Here is a 15,844-nt window from a genome sequence, read left to right on the forward strand (position 1 = left end):
GGGAGTCGGATATATTATCCTCTCCACCTGAAATAGGAATACGGTCACCACAAATTAGTTGTTTTTGTTTATAACCACCATTTTACGTTTCGCCATTATAATTTTAGGTGGGAGTCTAATCTAATCTCATGCACATGCATGCTTGCACACACACTAGACACTCGCAGTGGATAAGGGAAAACCATAGTAGACTAGGCTGTGAAATACTGGTACACTAATGACAGTCACAACTCTGAAATTCTACAGGAAATTCAAATATTGGATAAGAAATTCCTGCTAACTGTTCATTAAGATTTCTGACTTGGACCTCTTGAATGTTTGCATTCAGTGAATCGAAGATTTGTCTGGGTTTACGCATCAATTCAATTTGCTTTGGTGGTTTTCTTTGCTCATATATTTTATTCTTTGGTAAGTGGTTCTCTACACCTTTTGGCACCCTTTTCCTTGCAATGCTGTTTGAAACTTCTTGATTTTTTCAGTTAGGTTGTAATGGGGTGGCATGGAATTTTCGAGTCCTAGATTGATGATTATACGTGAACATCCTCAGTATGTAGAAGTGTTTCCCTTTTTTGAGGATAGTAGCAGTGTTTCTGTGCATTACATTATTACCATTATTTGATCATATCCCAAACCAATTAAACCAGTTACCAAATCTGAAGTATCAGTGCCAAGGTTATTAAACCGCACTTTTTTAGCGATATTGCTGTACCAAAACTAACCATGAACATTCCAAACATGAAATTTGTGTGAAACAGGGTTGACTAAAACCAATTTACTTTAAATGTTTCATGGTCTGCAGGTTAAAGTGCAAGCAATTCTATCAATTCTCCTTGCAACATTTTCTGGATTTGGTGTTGCGATGAGTGGGAGTTCTATCGTTGTTGAGATCCTACGATGGCGAAGACGATGGCAGGCCTGGTCAGAGGAGCAGCGTAACAGTTCCCAACTGATGACTCGACCACCAGTCCAATCCCCTAGAGCTGTTAATTCACCTCGGAGAGGTCCTAATGTAAACCAACAGAACGCCGTGAGCTGAACTGATCTCTTTACTTGGTTAGCCCCAACTTGCAGGCTCTCTCAGACAAACACTATGTAATTTATCCATAGATGAAGCATCTTTTGCTTCTGTAATATAAATCAAATAGGCTTCCTCATGCATGCCTCCATCAAAATCAGCAAGACCAACTCCCTTACAAATCCCATGTTAGTCTCTCAGGTTTGATCTTTTCTAAAGACAACCATGAATCAGGTTGTAATGTGCTTGGCAGAAAGGTATAGAATGAATACATTTTGGTGTTGTTTTGATTCAGTTACTTCCTTTTCCAAGGCCGTGAAGATGTACTATGAAGGAGTTTGTTTTGTATCAAGCAAAGGAATGAAGAATGCAAAAAATGGTGGGTTCATTATGACAAAGAAAGCAGTTTTTCACTATTTGCTTCCTAATTATATGATAAAAGGTTTAAGATGAATAAAATATCATAATTAATGATATTAAAATGACATTAAAATTTAAACATAAATATCATAATTCATAGATGCAAGTCATAAATTCATAGACGCAAGTCATAAATTATCGATTTTAAAAAATATTGATAAATTACAAATTAACATTTATAAAACTAAATTGAAAATCTAAACACTCAAAATGATTATACTATGAAATTGATGTGCTTGCATTGTTAATTTCTCAAATTTTTGTTAAGTCATTTAGGTCACGTGATAAGCAAGTGATGTTTTTTCCTCGTTGACTAGGGCAGATTGGTGGACAAACGGTCAGATAGAAAGGCCAGACAAAGATTACATAACAGAACCGAACAGCTTGCACTTCCAAAGTACGAGAGAACTCAGAGGCAGAAACAACTCCCCAGCAAAAAGAATGAACCTTTCCACAAGATTTGGAGGAAAGCTGCTTCTTTTTCTCAACACTCGTGTTCCTCTCAGAGGTGCTGTTTAATCCACAATTTAATCGTTAGTCTCTATCACCTTCTCCCTATTTTTCCCTCCATTTTTTTTCCCAGTGTTCTTCTGTGTCAAGTAACCCAAGTCTTTGATTGATTTTTTGTTGGTTTTCTTTTTAATTAATAGGCTTGTTTAAATGGAAACATTGATGGGTTCGTTAGAATTGATGCTTGTGGGACTGAAAGTTTTATTTTATTTTATTTGTTTAGTTTTAAAGGTTGGATTTTTTGCTGAATGTAGGCTCAATATGTCACCCCAATTGATCTCTTCTTGGTTTTTTTAGTGTTTCTTATAGTTCTTTTTCCTATTCTTTTTGTTCCTGTTGCTGTTTCATTTTAAGCTTATGAATTCATTTTGAAATGTTGGGTGAAACGTTCCAGGGGTGCCCAAGTTGGGGTTTGTTCCATTTTTGCAACAGAAGAGGAGATTTCGAGGTGGGTTTTCAAAGAAAATGGCTTCCAATGTGGAAAGGTACGAGGTGGGTGTTGAAAGCAAGTTGGGTTTGGTTCACCCTGCAACAGAATTCTATGCTGATGAAGCCGTTGTAGCTCTCAAAGCTGGGAAAGTTATTGCAGTGCCTACGGATACACTTTACGGATTTGCTTGTGATGCTTGGTATCTTTCTGCTTTATTCTTATTTTCCCTTGTTTGTTAGATGTCAAATGTCTGCAAAATTTGAATGTGACTAGCGTGTTATACTTCCACCATTTCGTGCCTAGAGCTTTTCTGTCCATTCCAATTACTTCTAGAAAGGAAATGGATTGGTTCATTCTAGATTGAAGGATACACCGAAAAGTTCAAAATATATTTGAGTTGGAGTTGAAGGCAAGAATTAATTTATTAATTCAAACTTTTAGCTTCTTAAGCCAGCTTTTATAAGTTATTGGTTGATCAGTAGAAGGGAAAATACGGAGCTACATTGATAGATTTAGAAGACCTTCGCTCTGATCAATGTGAAGGTTGAAAGAGAAAAAGGGAAGCAGAGTTATGGAGGGAGGAGAATAGTTTTCCTTTCTTCCTTTTTTATGTTTTTAGCTGAGTGTTTTCTGAAGCATTTCCTTGGATGAAAACGAATAAGAAGGGATAAAAGCACATAATAAGAGCATGGAGTTTCATGACATGAGAATTTCAGCTGTTGGGGGCGGAAAACTCACTCATTTGAGAAAAAGAAGTGATAATTTCCAGAGTTCATATTGTTCTCTGGAGTTACTGATTTTATGAAAACTTTCTTAAGAGAATCTATTCTCAGTTATTGTCACATGAGAAGCATTGTTCGATGATTTTCCAATATGAGCATGACGATGACCACAAAAGGATATTTTCCATTGCAAGTCCTTGGTTTTCATTATATGATCATTATGTTACACGCTGAATTCTTTTTGCCTGGTTTTGGAATAATTACTCACCCTTAGATATCAGCAAACATATTTTTGCTTCATCCTCATCTTTAGAGATTGATAATTTCCTTTTATGGGAACACAATTGCAGTTCTTCAGAAGCAGTAAATAAGATTTACGAGATCAAAGGACGCAAGCATACCAGTCCTCTTGCGATCTGTGTTGGGGATGTGCAAGACATAAAGCGCTTTGCTGTCACAGACCATTTACCTCATGGCTTACTTGATTCTCTGCTGCCTGGACCCGTTACTGTTGTGCTAGGGCGAGGTTTGTTATTCGTTTTTGATTTTGCTGAGGTGGAAAAAAAAGTAGTTGTTGCTTTGTAACCTTCAGCTGTAACACATAAGAAGTTTGGGGCTAAAATATTTATGTGGTTTCTTGAAATATTTTTCAGGGGAATCAAGCATTCTTGAGAAGTCTTTGAACCCAGGATTAGATAGCATAGGAGTGCGAGTACCTGACTCTGACTTCATCAGGATTATTGCCCGCGATGCGGAAAGTGCACTGGCTCTTACAAGTGCTAACCTAAGTGGGCAGCCTAGTAGTGTGAGCATCAACGATTTTGAGAACCTGTGGGAACACTGTGCATATGTTTATGATGGTGGTGTGCTTCCAACAGGTCGTGCTGGTTCAACGGTTGTGGACCTTACTAAGCCAGGAAAATACAAGATTCTTAGGCCTGGAAGGTAAGGATATGATTGAGTAGAATACTTTTATTATAACATTAGCAGATCTTCAACATATATTTGGCTTATGAAGAATATAATGCAATCAATAGTTTCTCATTAAGGAGCTGCCCTAAGCACTATTTTTCTTGTCACTGTCACCATTGAAAAGTTGTTATTGCAAAATTTCTAGGCCTGAAAGGATTTACATATTTATGTTTTCCCTTGTATTTCCAGTGCTAAGGAAGAAACCGTTGCAATCCTTGAGAAGTATTCTCTTCTTGGAGAAGCAGCAAGTCGTTGAAGAGGAAATCGGATGGACGTTATATGGTTTTACAACTTTCAGCAGGAAACAAAAAAGGATTCTTTTTGGGCACAGAAGAGAAGTGTCTCTACAGTAATTGTATCTCTTTGACCAAAACACATTCATCTGTTGTATTCTTAGGTTCCACTAGACCCAATCTTGGATATGAGAATTCGAGTAGATAGTTAAAAAAGGACAGCTTGTACAGTCACTGGAAATGAATTTCATTTCACTTTCTTTGGCAACTCGTCTGGATTTTCGCCCATGAAATCGCACTGTATGCTTTCTTTGTTCTTACACTTCAATATCTCAAACCTTGTTCATGAACCTGTCAAAATCCTCCCCATGAACAGTTTCAACTTGAGTACAATGTCTCAAAAGTTTATCATGCAAATCAGGCAGGGGACAAACATCTGGTGTTTGTATTCCCACAACCACCAAGCAGCAAAAAACATGGAAAACATGTATTTTGTTGACTGGTTGACTAGCAATGTATTCAGATTAATGTAGTCATATCGAACTATAACTCTCCATGGACAATCCCACCTGTCTCAACTGTTTACCAAAGAAACATAGTACTAAGTATAAACGTTAGAATGCTCAATAATTCATTACCAAAGACACCAATCCTGGGGACTCTTCTGTTCTTAGGTGCTTCTATGTAAATTCCCAGAGTCCTGAGTTTCCTTTAATATCAATCGAGTTTTTCTGATCACATGGTATATGACTTAAAGAGTTAAGTAAATAAAAAAAATTAACTAACATTAAATTTTTAGTTGAATATATGGACATAATACATAGAGATGACAATAAGTAACCTTTACCAAATAACTTTGAGTATCCAATCTGGTAAATACATTTAACCGAGTACCTGTGAGTATCAAATCCGATTATATATAAAGGGTGATTACGGATGGAAGATGGAAAGGGCAAACTAATTCAAGATTCACGTGTGTTGGGAAAACATTGGGTCGTGAGTATCGTGGGTACCTAACTGCATGTCTTCATGGGGATCTCAATCCTGAAAAGTCCACAATCTAAGGAGATTTAAGACAGTGCCTGGTTCCTCAGACGAACCAATCCTCCAGAGCCACGTGTTCCGCGTGAGGAAAGCGCGTGGGAGTGGGAGTAATTCAGTTTTAGTTGGGCTTTTTCCGCGAACGGAATTCTTAGAACTGTCCATCAAAGATACGTAAATTTTTGGTTGTTGCTCGTTGTCTGAAAGACCGTACTGTTACAGTTAAGCCCTTGTATTATGACCTAATTATGATTTAACCCCTTCAGAATTTAAATGTTGAGTTGGGGTTGGATTATAATAAATTTTTTTTGAATAGAGATTATAATAAATTGATAAGTCAATTTATATTATTTTCAAAAATGAGTTTTTTTTTTAAGTTTCTACTTTGAAATAAAATGTTATCAAGTTAAAATTATTTATAAGATATTAATTGAAAAATAAATATAAAAAATTAAATTGCAATAAGTGAAAGTGACATTTATCCTTTAATTTATTAAGAATGTTTGGATTTCTTCGAAAGTTATGAAATTTTTTTATAGGTCAAAGATGGAAGTGGCTAATTTGAAATTTTTAATTTGTGTTTAGAAATTTAATTTTGACTTCCATAAAAGGTTTAGCCATTCAAAGTAGTTTTTTTATTTTAAGCAAAAATGTTAGGCAAAATAGGTATTTAATTATGATAGGTTCTTTCCATAATTTTACATTAATTTAGTTGGAAAGAAAATTAAATTCTTAAGACAAATTTCCTTTTCAAACCAATGCAACCATGTACATGAAACCAACCCAAATTATCTCACTTATGAATTTGTTTTAACATTTATGTTAGATAATATTAATTAAACAAAGTAATAAAATGTGGTTGACCCTTAATTAAACAAGCAAAAATAGAAAAAAAAATGAGGGACTTGAGAAGAATATTCCAAAATACAAAGGGTGAAAAAAGAAAATTAACCATTTTTTTTACAGCAGTGCATTTTTTCATGGCCGATGATAAACAGATGCTCAAAAAATGTTTTGTCTTATTCCCACTTCCCATCTCCTCTTCTTTTTTTCTACATGAATTTCTCTGATAATCCAAAATCCACCTATTTATTCTGAAAATCCTTGCAAACAGCTCCCACCACCAATTTTTTTCTTCTCCAGACCTTTTCCATTCATCAGTTTTCAATTCTCTCATTCAAGTCCAAATCACTGCGTAAGGTAACTATAAGCCTACCCTCTTAAAAGCTCTTTCTTTATCTACCTTATGGGGAAAAAAATTGCTTGTAGAAAAAAGTCATATTGGAAAAAGAAAACCCACTTCTTCAAAGATTGATTCAGTTACAAAGTTATTTTCTTTAGGTAGATTATTGCTCTTTTCAATTTTCTTTTTGGGTATACTTTTTTTTTTTTGTATGTTGAGTTGATGGTCATGAAACGGAGAATTTTTTGAAGTAATTTTCAGCTGTTTTTGTTGGTAATATAGTAAAAAGTTTGATTCTTTTGACCCAAACAATTTTGCATGTCTTTAAATTTTCAGTTTTGGGTAAATAGAATTTGAAAAAAAAATTTGCTAATTCTGTCCATTTTTTCAGCCATGATAGTGGGTGGTGGTTTGATTTATTGAGTTTTGTGTCTTTGAACTGTGAAGGTGAAGGCTTTGTGCTGTGTTGAAATGGCGACGGGAGCTGTACCACCTTCCTTTTCGGGTTTGAAGGGCAGGGACTCAAGCTTAGGATTTGCAAAAAGTATGGATTTTGTCAGAGTTTGTGATTTGAAGAGAATTAAGTCTGGTAGAACAAGAATATCCGTGATTAGGAATCAGAATCCTGGTCCAGACATTGCTGAACTTCAGCCTGCATCAGAAGGGAGCCCTCTGTTAGGTATAAAGCTCAAACAAAGGAAAAGAAAAGAAAAGAAATTAAATTTCGATTTGTATGTTACTTTTCGGATTATGTGTTGATCTTTAGATAAACTAATTTGACAAACTTAGGTGAAAAGATGGTTCTTTTTTTCCTTTCCCTGAATTTTTTAACTTGAGTTTTGAATCATGATCAATTATGCTTAGTTTCCCCATGTCTTTTAGCTATACGAAGTGCAAGTTAATTTCATTTTTCAATTAATCTAAGCATTCATCTCAACTTGGCTTTTTTGGATTCAATATTCTGGTTAATTTTATCTCCATTTGTTTGCTAAGGAACCTCCTATGAGTTAAGGTGTCAGTATCAGTTCCATTTTCTCTGATTAATATATTGTTTTAATTTAGTTCCCAGGCAGAAGTATTGTGAATCCATACACAAAACCGTCAGGAGAAAGACACAGACGGTAATGGTTGGAAATGTGGCTCTTGGTAGTGAGCATCCTATAAGGATTCAAACAATGACTACAACTGACACTAAGGATGTTGCTGGGACAGTGGAGCAGGTATCAACCTTTCCCATCTGCTTAAATTGCTCTGTTCAAATAATGGGTTTGGGTCACTCTTCCTGCATTGTCTGGTCATAACGGTCTGCAATGTATATCTGTTGCATGCCAAACTGTGACTAATGCGTAGAATGTGATGTTCTTGTTTTGTTCTTAAGGTGGCACTAATGTTTACAGCACCTAGCAAATGTCATAATAGTTTGATCTTTGAAGTTTTTAGAGGAGCTCTAAGCTTTTAGTTGATTACTAATGTTCTAATATGTATGAAATAATGAGATGAATTAGTATTACGAAATTAACTACTGCTGGCTTTTCAATAGGTAATGAGAATAGCAGACAAGGGAGCAGATATTGTGCGGATAACTGTTCAAGGGAAGAGAGAGGCTGATGCATGTTTTGAAATAAAAAACACTTTGGTACAGAAAAAGTAGGTCTGATTCTTTATGATAACTATTTACACTTTTTGAATTTTCAGTCATGTATGTAATATGAAAATTAATCATGTTCACTAACTTTTTATTAGTGCAGTTACAATATACCTCTGGTGGCAGATATCCATTTTGCTCCTTCTGTAGCATTGCGAGTTGCTGAGTGCTTTGACAAAATTCGAGTCAACCCAGGAAACTTTGGTAAGTAAGCTGCATGTTCATTGTTGCCTTTAGATCTTGATTTCAGCTTTTCTCAATCCAAAAAGGTGGTTAATTGCAGCTGATAGACGGGCTCAGTTTGAGACGATAGAATATACAGATGAGGAGTATCAGAAAGAACTTGAGCACATTGAGAAGGTCAGTCCACTCTTCTTTTAGATCTCTATCATGCATTATCCGGTAGGATATGGGTGAAACTTATTTAGAAATAAACCATGGAGCCAATTGCATCTAACATCTTGCAGTCTGATTCTTTATGCACGTATCAGTTTCACTAAGCATATTGATTTTCCACCCCCATGTACTACAACAGGTTTTTACTCCATTGGTTGAAAAATGTAAGAAGTATGGAAGGGCGATGCGTATTGGCACCAACCATGGGAGCCTTTCTGACCGCATAATGAGCTACTACGGAGATTCTCCTAGGGGAATGGTGAACATTTATCTTATCGCCTCCTGTCTACAGCTTTCAAGTGTGTTTTCTCTTCCACGCATCCCACTAATTGATTTTCCTGAAACAGGTTGAGTCTGCATTTGAGTTTGCTAAGATATGTAGAAAGTTGGACTACCATAATTTTGTCTTTTCAATGAAAGCGAGCAATCCAGTTGTCATGGTCCAGGCATACCGTCTGCTTGTGGCTGAAATGTATGTTCATGGCTGGGACTATCCATTACATTTGGGAGTCACTGAAGCTGGAGAAGGTGAGGATGGGAGAATGAAATCTGCAATTGGCATCGGGACCCTCCTTCAGGTACCTCCACAACATAACTAGCACAATCAACTGATGACCGTTAAAAGTTTTCTTGTTGTGGTTGTGCTATGCTCCACAGCTATGGTGATTTTAAAAAATGTATTCGACAAGTCTTGCTCATTTTTTTATAATGCAGTGATCACCAACAAGGCTAAATTGAAAATTGAAAATGTGATTATGGGGTTATATGAGCCAGAAACTGTTCATAGAGCAGAGAATTGGTCAAATTCGTTGCCCTTCTGTCTAATTTCTGTTAAAGTTTTGTAGCCATGATTTTCAAATGCAAAATCATGTACTAAACCAAAGTGCTTTGGAACTCTGTTGACCTGCAGGATGGTTTAGGTGACACAATCAGGGTTTCACTTACAGAGCCACCAGAGGAGGAAATAGATCCCTGCAGAAGAATGGCTAACCTTGGTATGAGAGCTGCTCAACTCCAGCAAGGGGTGGTAGGATTCTACAACTTCAGTTAATTAGACAACATGTTTTAGCACTTCAAATCCTGTCATTATGAGCTTTCTATCGTAAACTCAAAATTTCATCAGGCACCATTTGAGGAAAAGCACCGGCATTACTTTGATTTCCAGCGTCGATCTGGTCAATTGCCAACGCAAAGGGAGGTTAGCCATAAATGTCTCAGTCACATAGTGTTAGTTATACCTGTGCCTCTGTTCAATTTTAAATGGATAATTTGTTCTTCATAGGGTGAAGAGGTGGATTACAGAGGTGTCTTGCATCGCGATGGCTCTGTTCTTATGTCGGTTTCCCTGGATCAGTTGAAGGTAACCTCTTAACACTGTGCTTCCTTGATTTATTTGGTGTGATTGGGAGAAGTTTATTAATTCTTTTTCCTGTTCTGCAGGCAGCGGAACTCTTGTACAAGTCACTTGCAGCAAAGCTGGTTGTTGGCATGCCATTTAAGGTCTTTTCTTGGTCCATTTACTCATATAAAGATTGGCTACATTATGTGGGCTTTCATCAAAATTGAATTTTCATATGTTGATCTAGGACTTGGCAACAGTGGACTCAATCATACTGAGGGAGCTTCCACCGGTAGATGACATTGATGCTGTAAGAATCTGACTTCTTTTGCTTAGCTTCCTTCTCTCTCTATCTCTCTACACTTGACAAAAAAATGGAAATGACTGGTACTATTATTTGTGTTATAACCAGCGGCTAGCTCTTAAAAGGTTGATAGACATAAGCATGGGGGTTATTACTCCTTTATCAGAGCAGCTAACAAAGCCATTGCCTAATGCTATGGCTCTGGTAAACCTCAAGGAACTATCAACCGGAGCTTACAAGCTTCTGCCAGAAGGTGCTGCTGCTTATATTTAATATTGAATTCTTAAAGTATAGATGGTTATCCTTGTTTATTCTTGTTGCTCATATGATATCAATTCATCACCTTGCAGGTACACGCTTGGTTGTTTCTGTACGTGGTGACGAGCCTTATGGAGAGTTGGAAATCCTCAAAGGCATTGATGCTACAATGCTTCTTCATGATATACCCTACAATGAATATAAAATCGGCAGAGTGCATGCAGCAAGGAGGTAATGTTTAATGACTTGAATTTTATAATCAGTCATAGATTAAAGGTGTAAGGTGGGTTGTTGAAAGCCAAGGTGGAATTGTTCATATAACTAAAGGGGTAAGGTGGCTTGTTGAAAGTCAATGTGTTAATTCATTGCTGAATTATCGGTAAAAGACATGTTGGGTGTCATGTTTTGCCAGACAGAGGGAAACTGAACTCACGCCACTTTGAATTGTCCTGGATAGTGAGATAAAATTTAGGTGATGACAAAGGAAAGAGGTAAATTGAAAAGAGGAAGGGTATAATAAGCACATTTGCTTATATTAATCATGAAATAGATAGAGAGATTTCCTCCTATGGAATCATCCACCATTGCCTGTCTTTTGTCCCATTACAAATTTGTTTAGCATGCCAACTCAAATCCAAATCCAGATCTAGTTGCTGAGACCGGTACATGATTAAGCATGGCCTACGAAGCAAGCTATGAGTTATCTCTCTCTCTCTATTTTGGTCATGTTCCTCCTCCTGTCGTTTCATGTTCTTGAGTGGTACAGTTTTACTACCCACTGCCTGCCATTCTTGGTCTCTGATACTTGAACATTTTGTTGCCGCAGGTTGTTTGAGTATCTATCAGAGAACGCATTGGATTTCCCTGTAATCCACCACATTCAGTTTCCAAATGGGATTCACAGGTAATTAAACCCCATAGTGCTTGTTGATGAGGTCCAAGGTATGAATAGTTTTAGTTTATAATGTTTCTCTCTACATGCAGGGATGACTTGGTCATTACCGCTGGCACCAATGCTGGAGGCCTTCTGGTGGATGGACTTGGAGATGGTGTCTTGCTAGAAGCCCCAGACCAGGATTTCGACTTCCTCAGGAATACTTCTTTCAACTTACTACAGGGCTGTAGAATGAGGAATACCAAGACAGTATGAATCTTATCTTTGAGAGGAAAAAAAACAAAACATATGAACTTCAAAATACTACAAAGCAACAACAATCTTGAGAGTCATATCTAATAAGGCTGAATCTTGGTTGCAGGAGTACGTCTCATGCCCATCTTGTGGCAGAACTTTGTTCGACCTTCAAGAAATAAGTGCACAAATACGAGAAAAGACATCACACTTACCTGGTGTTTCGGTAACTGATTATCCTCGCTGTCCTGTATGACATAGGATTAAATTCCAGAAAATAATGTAAATTTCTGTTCTTTATCAGATTGCAATCATGGGTTGCATCGTCAATGGTCCCGGGGAAATGGCTGATGCAGATTTCGGATACGTAGGTGGTGCTCCTGGAAAAATTGACCTCTATGTTGGCAAGGTACTCTTATGATTTCATGCTTTTGAATTCAGGGAAAAATTGTCTTCCAACTTCAACATACGGTGAAACTAACTGGTATTTTGATTCTTTTCCAGACTGTTGTGCAGCGTGGAATTGCAATGGAGCATGCAACCGATGCTCTGATCCAATTAATAAAAGATCATGGCCGCTGGGTAGACCCTCCTGCCGAAGAATAAAGATTCTAGTATGCAGTTTGGTGTAGCCTCTGTTGAGGGGAATCACCTTCCCCATCCTTGTATACAGGTATTCTCAATATACCAACCAACATACAGTCAATCACAGCACGAGAAAGCATCAAATCTGTAAGGTTCAATGCCTACTTGTAGACTGCAAAGAAATTGCACTATGTACTCACTGCTCAACCTATATGCAGTGTTGTATTAACAGTTTTATTGGCAAATGTTTCTCAAGATTATCTTCCTCCATTTCATCATTGGCTGGCTCCAGCCTCTAAAGTCCAACCCCCAAAATGGCAAGTTTAAGACGTAAACGTACAGTTTTTTTCGCCCATTCTATTGGGATTTACATTTTGAATACTGTCAACAAGATCTTATCGATGTTCAAATTCAAAAGACTAAACAAAGTAACTGATTTAAACCCAATAATGTACTGTCAAGATGAACAAATTAACCGATTGAACCAACTGTTCATTAATTTGATTCTATTCAAAGATCAAATTTACACTAGAAAATAACAAAGTAAAAAGGAAGAATTGAAAGTGCAGGGAATGACCTTAACAACAACAAATATGTAATGTAATACATGCAGCTCGAAATATGCGAAAGATTTTGCATCCTTGACATCCACCTTCCACCGTCGACCACCGTCACCGTCCACCACCTCTTACTGTTAATAAGGCCACAGATCCACTCCGCCAGGCTTTTTAACCAGCAGTTGATTGTATTCAGGCCGCGACGTGAGATCTTTGAAGATCAGGAAAGCGATGATGAAGAAGAGGAAGAAAAGGATCTCGAACTCTGCCAATCTGAAAAACTCGAAGACGGCGTTGACGGCGGCGGTCAGCGTCCACCCTTTCCTGCCTTTGCCCATGTCCCGACTCGTTCCCACTCGCTTCGCCATCTCTTCTGCCCGCTTCCAAACACTCACGCGTTTACTTCTATATGCTTTAGCAATTGGGCGGAAACGCCGAAGGCGAATATGTAGGTACCGTTTTCACCATAAATATTTTCTTTATTTTATTTTGTATTTATTACAAACCCAAATTCAGATTTGAGGCTTTCTAGAGTCCCTTGGGCCTCAATGGTTCTTGGGCTTTAGGCCTTTTAAAACCTTTAAATTCATATGGTAAACATAAACGAACTTAAATATATATATATAAGGATTTAAATTTTAATAATTCTTTAAAAAATACTTAGTTTGAGGACAAAAATACTTAAACCCTTTAAGTTTTAATCAAAATTTTAAATAGATCTTTTATTTTTTAAATTAGATATTTCGTCTCAAAAAAAAAAAATTTATTGGACATACAAATCCCATTAACATTTTTTAAAAATATCTTTCATTGCATATATAAATTTCATTATTATTTTTATGAATTTGATGATATGATAATATTAAAAAAAAAATTTAATAAAAAATTCAACAAAGAAAAGCATTCGATCACATTGTTGAAGGGAAAATATATTTTAATTATTTTATATTTTCAAATAATAGTGTTTACATTTTTAGATTTCATTGTCTATTTCAAAAATTAATTAATCCGGTGAAATTCAATAAAAATTTAAAAATATAAATATTTTACCCTTAGTTTTATATCCAAAATCGGCCGAAGTTCTTCATTGGTGATGTATTTTTTAGCACGTTTAGCATGTAACAAAATCATGTGTATGCCCTCACAACCTTGGCCCTAGTGACTAATGCGATGGGCGATGGCGCATTTTCCCGTTTTCAGTCAGTACAAACGGGGACCACGAGGCTAAACTAAGAAAGGACTCTGCCTTCAGGGAGGGATGAATTTGGTGGTTAGAGGTCACATGAAACAACATACATCCCACCCAAACTGCTGCCTGCTAATCATAAACCACCGTACCAATGATTAATTTCGTCGAAGTTTAACGGCAGCCGCATTTAATGATATCGGACGGCGAAGCAGCGGAGGAGACAGGGCGGCGCCTGCAGGTAGCCTTTACAGCCAAAATGGCCGAAAACTCTACCAAAAATGCTATCGAAAATCAATTCAATTACACGAATTCAATCGATTATTTCCTTCGTCTCAAGAACATCGGTGACAAATAATAATAAAATAAAGAAATAAACTAAACGAATAGACATAGTTGACTAATAGTAACAATGCAGAGTACAGGACTGGCTAAGAGTCGACTGCGAAGACGAATAAAAAATATTGGAAAACTTTAAAAAGAATAAAAATAAATAAATTTTTCGAATAGTTCAACTAAAAATCATTGTAAGAGATACAAATCGAATGCGAGTGATAGAATTTTTTTAATATAACCACTTCTAATTCATTTTGTATGAACCTGGAACTCGCGTCTTTCTTCACAGGATTTCCCTCCTGGCGGCGTATCCATACTGAGATCTCCTGATATTGTCTTGTCTCTTCTTGTAAACCAATCCGCCGAATATGACCAAACACGACGCTACCACCACGGCCACAACGATTCCCACCTTTTTCCCGCCGCTCATTCCTCCGTCACCACCACTCTCCTCTTCACTTCCTTGCGCATTGACGTTGCTGTGGTTGATATCGCTCGCCTCGTCCGGGGACGGAGCGGGAGAACTCGCCGGTGATTCTCCTAGCGCCAGATCTGAGGGAGATAGCGCCATTGGCGCTGGAGGCGATGCAGCCGTCACCGGTGAGAATGCTGGTGCAGAGTCAGGAGATCCAGTCTCCGGAGTAGGAGCGAGTTCCGGCGATGCGTCTGCACCTAGTGAAGGAGCAGGGGCAGGCGTCGGCGAATCGGCAGCGAAAGCGAGTTGAAGCACCAATAACAACAAAATGGTAAGCATTCCGAGTTTCTCCATTACAGTAGATCTGAAAATCTTTCCACAAAATGCAGTTCAAAATTAAGAAAAAAACCGAGAAAAAATCTTAAGATGTGAAGAAGTCAAGGAAGTTTCAAAGCAAATGAAGACTTTGAAAGAAGAGATACAAGAGAATAAAAAGGATAAAAACGGGGTAGATCTAGCGGAACGGAAATTCAGGGGGATATAAATTCGTAATTTTTGTATACACGTCAAACGGAAGTGGAGGAGTACGGAACGGAGTTAAGCAAGGCCCAAACACTGAATTTGGAAGTAGAATTGAAATTGGAGAAAAATGTTTGAAAATGTTTATTTATTTATATAAGAGGAGGGAATTAAGGGACTTAAGGAGTAAGTAAAGGGAGAGTATGGGAACTTAATAAGGGATTAAAGAATGGGAAAATGATTGAATATGCAATAAGCCATGAGGAAAAAAAGGGGTAGGATGGGAATCCTTTTCTTTGATTTTGATTGTGTTTAATTACATACATAATGACAAAATTATGTCATATTTGATGTATTTTATAATTAATTCTTTGTACATAATTGATTGTTATATTTTTGTCTTGTTCAATTTATTTTGGCTTAATTCTTTTAAAGAAACAATTACAAAATAGTTTATATTTGATATTATATTTGTAAATGGGTTTAAATGTTACTGATATCACGATAGTAAAAGATGAAATGTTTTTAGATTTATAAATAAGGGTTTTTTTTCATTTTATATGATTTTTTGAATTAAAAATATTGATTCATAATAAATAATATCATAACCTATCTAATTATTCATTGGCATGAGACTCCTATGAGAGAG

At 36.8% G+C, this 15,844-nt stretch overlaps 4 protein-coding genes across 6 annotated transcripts; 2 read left to right on the forward strand and 2 right to left on the reverse strand.

The window, feature by feature from the left end:
* Positions 1-1,034: 1,034 nt before the first annotated feature.
* On the forward strand, positions 1,035-4,657 carry LOC110412318 (DHBP synthase RibB-like alpha/beta domain-containing protein). Of its 2 annotated transcripts, XM_021422849.2 has the most exons (6): positions 1,035-1,394; positions 1,758-1,943; positions 2,340-2,574; positions 3,448-3,623; positions 3,751-4,042; positions 4,259-4,657. In XM_021422849.2, exons 1-6 carry the CDS (start codon positions 1,241-1,243, stop codon positions 4,323-4,325), a joined length of 1,110 nt encoding a protein of 369 aa, XP_021278524.1. In that variant the 5' UTR covers positions 1,035-1,240; the 3' UTR covers positions 4,326-4,657. The 2 variants fall into 2 exon arrangements, with proteins under 2 accessions (XP_021278524.1, XP_089639054.1); XM_089782928.1 differs by lacking the exon at positions 1,035-1,394 and having other exon boundaries at positions 1,801-1,968; positions 4,259-4,654.
* A 1,710-nt stretch (positions 4,658-6,367) lies between these two features.
* On the forward strand, positions 6,368-12,452 carry HDS (4-hydroxy-3-methylbut-2-enyl diphosphate synthase). Of its 2 annotated transcripts, none has more exons than XM_021423074.2 (20): positions 6,368-6,543; positions 6,974-7,205; positions 7,589-7,746; positions 8,067-8,173; positions 8,275-8,375; positions 8,455-8,531; positions 8,707-8,826; positions 8,915-9,145; positions 9,478-9,594; positions 9,691-9,765; positions 9,850-9,927; positions 10,008-10,067; positions 10,154-10,216; positions 10,319-10,463; positions 10,561-10,699; positions 11,295-11,372; positions 11,453-11,612; positions 11,725-11,823; positions 11,902-12,006; positions 12,102-12,452. In XM_021423074.2, the coding sequence occupies exons 2-20, from the start codon at positions 6,998-7,000 to the stop codon at positions 12,201-12,203; spliced, it is 2,223 nt and encodes a 740-aa protein (XP_021278749.1). In that variant the 5' UTR covers positions 6,368-6,543; positions 6,974-6,997; the 3' UTR covers positions 12,204-12,452. The 2 variants fall into 2 exon arrangements, with proteins under 2 accessions (XP_021278749.1, XP_021278750.1); XM_021423075.2 differs by lacking the exon at positions 6,368-6,543 and adding an exon at positions 6,550-6,684.
* A 150-nt stretch (positions 12,453-12,602) lies between these two features.
* LOC110412528 (GRIP/coiled-coil protein) lies at positions 12,603-13,202 on the reverse strand. Its single transcript, XM_021423076.2, has one exon. The coding sequence runs from the start codon at positions 13,105-13,107 to the stop codon at positions 12,877-12,879; it is 231 nt and encodes a 76-aa protein (XP_021278751.1). The 5' UTR covers positions 13,108-13,202; the 3' UTR covers positions 12,603-12,876.
* Positions 13,203-14,228: 1,026 nt separating this feature from the next.
* Positions 14,229-15,323, reverse strand: LOC110412419 (uncharacterized). The gene has a single exon (XM_021422948.2). It carries the CDS (start codon positions 15,028-15,030, stop codon positions 14,545-14,547), a length of 486 nt encoding a protein of 161 aa, XP_021278623.1. The 5' UTR covers positions 15,031-15,323; the 3' UTR covers positions 14,229-14,544.
* Between the last annotated feature and the right edge of the window lie 521 nt (positions 15,324-15,844).

This window comes from Theobroma umbraticum, unplaced genomic scaffold, assembly GCF_002168275.2.
Source record: "Theobroma umbraticum cultivar Fairchild unplaced genomic scaffold, ASM216827v3 scaffold_95.0, whole genome shotgun sequence".
Taxonomy (NCBI): Eukaryota; Viridiplantae; Streptophyta; class Magnoliopsida; order Malvales; family Malvaceae; genus Theobroma; species Theobroma umbraticum.

Coding starts and splice junctions, on each gene's coding strand:
- LOC110412318 (XM_021422849.2), top strand. CDS start 1,241: ATGAATCAGGTTGTAATGTGCTTGGCAGAAAGGTATAGAATGAATACA. Junction 2,575..3,447: donor GGATTTGCTTGTGATGCTTG/GTATCTTTCTGC, acceptor ACACAATTGCAG/TTCTTCAGAAGCAGTAAATA. Junction 3,624..3,750: donor TACTGTTGTGCTAGGGCGAG/GTTTGTTATTCG, acceptor AATATTTTTCAG/GGGAATCAAGCATTCTTGAG.
- HDS (XM_021423074.2), top strand. CDS start 6,998: ATGGCGACGGGAGCTGTACCACCTTCCTTTTCGGGTTTGAAGGGCAGG. Junction 9,766..9,849: donor AATTGCCAACGCAAAGGGAG/GTTAGCCATAAA, acceptor TGTTCTTCATAG/GGTGAAGAGGTGGATTACAG. Junction 11,373..11,452: donor TTTCCAAATGGGATTCACAG/GTAATTAAACCC, acceptor CTCTACATGCAG/GGATGACTTGGTCATTACCG.
- LOC110412419 (XM_021422948.2), bottom strand. CDS start 15,030: ATGGAGAAACTCGGAATGCTTACCATTTTGTTGTTATTGGTGCTTCAA.
- LOC110412528 (XM_021423076.2), bottom strand. CDS start 13,107: ATGGCGAAGCGAGTGGGAACGAGTCGGGACATGGGCAAAGGCAGGAAA.